Genomic DNA, 3,731 nt, shown 5'->3' on the forward strand with positions numbered 1-3,731 from the left:
CCACGGAAGTGTTTGGTGTGTAACTTTGTGCTTTTGAAGTCCACAGGGTTTCTGTGTATTAGTATGATGATAATTTTTTTCAACATGATATTTCCCTTGTAGAACCATGGTGCTTGTAAGGCAAGAATCTGTATCTTGTGTCTGAAACGAAAATGTGTGTATTTGGCACCTTTGCAAATTGCAGCTGTTTAAAGTTGATCCAATCGGGAATAAGAAAGGCAACTATACACACAAATACAACAAAAGAAATATACTGTCAACTTTTGGCAACAGTAGTGTTCAGTTTTTTTTCCCCCGTAGTCGTGGATCTACTGTATATTAGTTTTGTAATATAACATACTGTAGAATATAACACAAAAGATACAAAAATATGTTCTACACATGGTTCTCTTACAATGGGCTTGTGAATGTGTCAAAAATGTGATCATATGTGTGTGTGTGTGTGTGTGTGTGTGTGTGTGTGTGTGTGTGTGTGTGTGTGTGTGTGTGTGTGGCGTGTGTGTGTGTCTTCTAGACAACTCTGAATAATACAAGAGCATCAGACATTGACCTGAATGGAGGCAGACATACACCATGGTATGTTCTGTTTCAAAATGTAAACTGAGCAAGAGGCTGAACATGGTAACAGGGAGCTGAAACGACCCCTATCATCCTCTCCCTGATAGAGAAAATCAATAAAAATACAGTGATAAAAACAACAGAAATCTAACTTTTTACTTCTTGACTCATAAGTTTCCATCAGGCTCAAAACACATATCTCTTCTGAGTCTTTTTTTTCCACCCCTCTTTTAGCTCTTCTTCAGCTACTGTATATCTATCCCACATCTGTCAGCCCCTTCGATCTGACAAGTGTCCAAGAAGTCCCTCAATACATTCTGCGTTTCATGTAGATTCTCTCAATAAAGTTCTCCAGTTCCTCCTCACTGTCCAGCTGAGGCACCAGCCCATCTTCCTCATAGTCATCTCCCGGTGTGACTGGTTGATAGAACGGGGGTCGCCTGCCTCTCCTGGGCGGGGTTATTGGCTTGGGCGGAGGTAAGGGTTGGTAGGTCCGTGGGTGAGGGAGGATATAGTTAGAGATATAAGGGTTAAGAGGCAGCGGTGGCGGTGGCTGCTGCCTCCAGCCCTGTCCACGGTTCTTACCCCCCGCCCTGTGCCTGCGCCTCGGGGGCTGGAGGTCCAGTTCCTGGGGGCCGAACGGCTGCTGGTCTCTTGAGGGGGAGGGCTTGCCATAATACTGGGCCTTGGGGTACGGGAAATAAACAGGGTAGTAAGCTCGATATGGCTTCTGGTAGTATGGATAGGAGGGGAAGGCTAAAAACTGTTTCTGGGGTTTGTACCAGTAGTCAATCTGCTTCTGAGGCTTATACCAATAGTCCTGTTTGTACGACTTGACTCTGTCCTTGTGCCATTTCTTGTTGGACTTGTTGTACCTATAAGGGGCTTTCTTGGGGTTTTTTGATGCTGTGTAGTGATAGATGGGCGGAGCGGCCAGAGGAGGTGGTACCAGCGGCCGGAAGCGACCTGGGGCGACGGGGTTTCCGTTGGTCGGCTGCTGCTGTTGCAACTCTTTCCTTTTCTTCTTCTTCTCCTCCACGTCGCTGATGATCTCGATAACGTCGTCGGCGGGCAGGTGCAGCTTGCTGCTGATCTCGATCAGCCTGTCGATCATCTGCTGGTCCAGGTCGTCTTCGTCCTGCGCCACCTCCTCCGAGCGCTTGTCCTCTGCAGTGTTGCCGGCGGCGCCCATGCTGCTCTTCTGCCGTGGCTTCATGTAGGACTGCTGCTGCTTCCGGCCCATGTACTGCAGCAGCATGTCTGAGGCGATGTCCGCCAGCCTCTGCTCCTCCTCCCGGGCTCGCTCTGCCTCCTCCTGCTGCCGGAGCACATCCTGTTTCTCAGCGCGCGCCCTGGCTTCCTCTTCCATGTGCGAGAGGCTTTCCTCTTCCTCCTCCACCTCCTCCTCCACCTCCTCCCCACCATCCTCAAAGTCGTCCATGTAGTTGCCCCCCTTGACGGGTCGGTTGCCGTCCCGGTCATCCTGCCAGTGCAGCTTCTTGCCGGCTCGTGCCAGCTGGGTGTTGTACGCCTTGTAGCCCTTCAGAGGAGGCAGGATCTCGTTATCTTGAAGACCCAGGTCAATGTTTTGGAAGTAGCCTCTGATTTTGCGTTGCAGGAGGGGATTGTCTCCCCCCTGTGCGACGTAGCTTGACGTTGCCTTGTTCAACAAACTTTCAAGATAATTTACCCCCTCCTGCCCCTCATCTTCTTCTCTCCCTTCACTCCCCTCACTTACACTTTCAGGTCCCACATCCTCTGAATTTGTGTTTTTATCCTCCTCATCCCTTTCCTTTAAGTCATCACCCTGAGCAGCTGTCAAATGGCCTGCAATTAGCTGCTCAAAAGCTTCATCAGCCCCCGGCCCCTCCCTCTCCTCTTCCACCCCCTCCCTCTCTCCCTCTGTCTCCCCCGCTCTCCTTATCTCTCCGCCCTCCAAGCCTTCAATGGACGGCCGCTCCTGACTCTGATCCTCTTCCCAGTCACTCGCCTGGCTTTGGCTCTCCCCTGGGTGGTCCAGGGCCTCCAAAAGAACAGCCAACACCTGCGCAGGGTCCGTCACCTTATCTGATTGGCCATCTTGACCTGTAACCCGGTCTAGAGACACATTGTCAGGGCTAGAGAGAATCTGGGGTGATGGGGGCGAGAGAAAGGGGGTAAGTCTGTCCTCTTTCAGGTCTGTCCGGATGCGCCCCTCCACCCCTCCCTCCCATCCCTCGCCCCACACAGGGGCGGCGCCAGCCAGCTTTGGAGTGACAATGAGCAGGACGAATAGGATGAGCTGAGCAGTGGAAGGGGCATGATGACAGGTCATGACCATGCAGAACTGGCAGGAGGGAGGTTAAGCACCTGAAGTGGGAAGGCAGCGCAAGAAAGACAAAGAGAGGCATTAGAAATGATGGACATATCATTTGGTATCATAATTACATGGAATTGCAGTGGAAATATTAACCACATCTGGATTTTTTTATTTAAATATGGCTGTTGGTGAAAAGGCCAGTCTAGAATTACAGAGGAGTGACTGCTCTGAAATACGTCACTGGCTTTTGGATAAGATCACACCGGAAATGTAAAATATACAATTCAGATTATCTGTCTCATATAGGCTATGTTCCACCCTGAGGCCACCATACAAAATCAGTTAACACTGTGAGCAGTGTTAGAACTGAATAAACATAAGAACAAATTACGAAGCCAAACGCAGTCTAATGAGCCATGACAAATCCAAAAACGAAAGTTGCCTTTTCTTTCTTACATCTGACATTTTTTTGTGTGTTTGTTTATAATTATTACATAGATTTTGACGCAAAATCGAATTATTCTAAATCTTTCTTATTGGGTCATTTTTTAAATGCTATTGCTTTGTAACATCAGCGTATCTGGAAACCAGATCGTGCTTCTCTGGATATTTAACTGCCCGTGTCTCTCAGGATGAAGGTAATAATTTGCATTCAGAAATTGCGCTTCGAGCCTAAACACAAGCCATTATTTGCCTGTAGCCGTGCATTAACCCAGTCCACAGCGCGGATGAATTACTGCACGGTCTGACATTTTTTTATTTTCGTCTTGAGATTCAATCGAATAAACTGTCACAGCAGTAGAGAAATGCACGTGAACGAATTAAATTTCAGTCTGAATTTGCGTGATTTAAAAAAAAATTCTCACCCACTCAT

General features: G+C 48.3%; 1 protein-coding gene across 1 annotated transcript; it reads right to left on the minus strand.

The window, feature by feature from the left end:
- Positions 1-865: 865 nt before the first annotated feature.
- Positions 866-2,878, minus strand: LOC307261002 (uncharacterized protein; the record flags this gene model as incomplete). Its single annotated transcript, XM_080041438.1, has 2 exons — positions 866-2,373; positions 2,524-2,878. 2 exons carry the CDS (start codon positions 2,876-2,878, stop codon positions 866-868), a joined length of 1,863 nt encoding a protein of 620 aa, XP_079897564.1.
- Between the last annotated feature and the right edge of the window lie 853 nt (positions 2,879-3,731).

Source organism: Ammodytes marinus (genome assembly GCF_949987685.1).
Source record: "Ammodytes marinus genome assembly, chromosome: 14".
In the NCBI taxonomy this organism is placed as follows: Eukaryota; Metazoa; Chordata; class Actinopteri; order Uranoscopiformes; family Ammodytidae; genus Ammodytes; species Ammodytes marinus.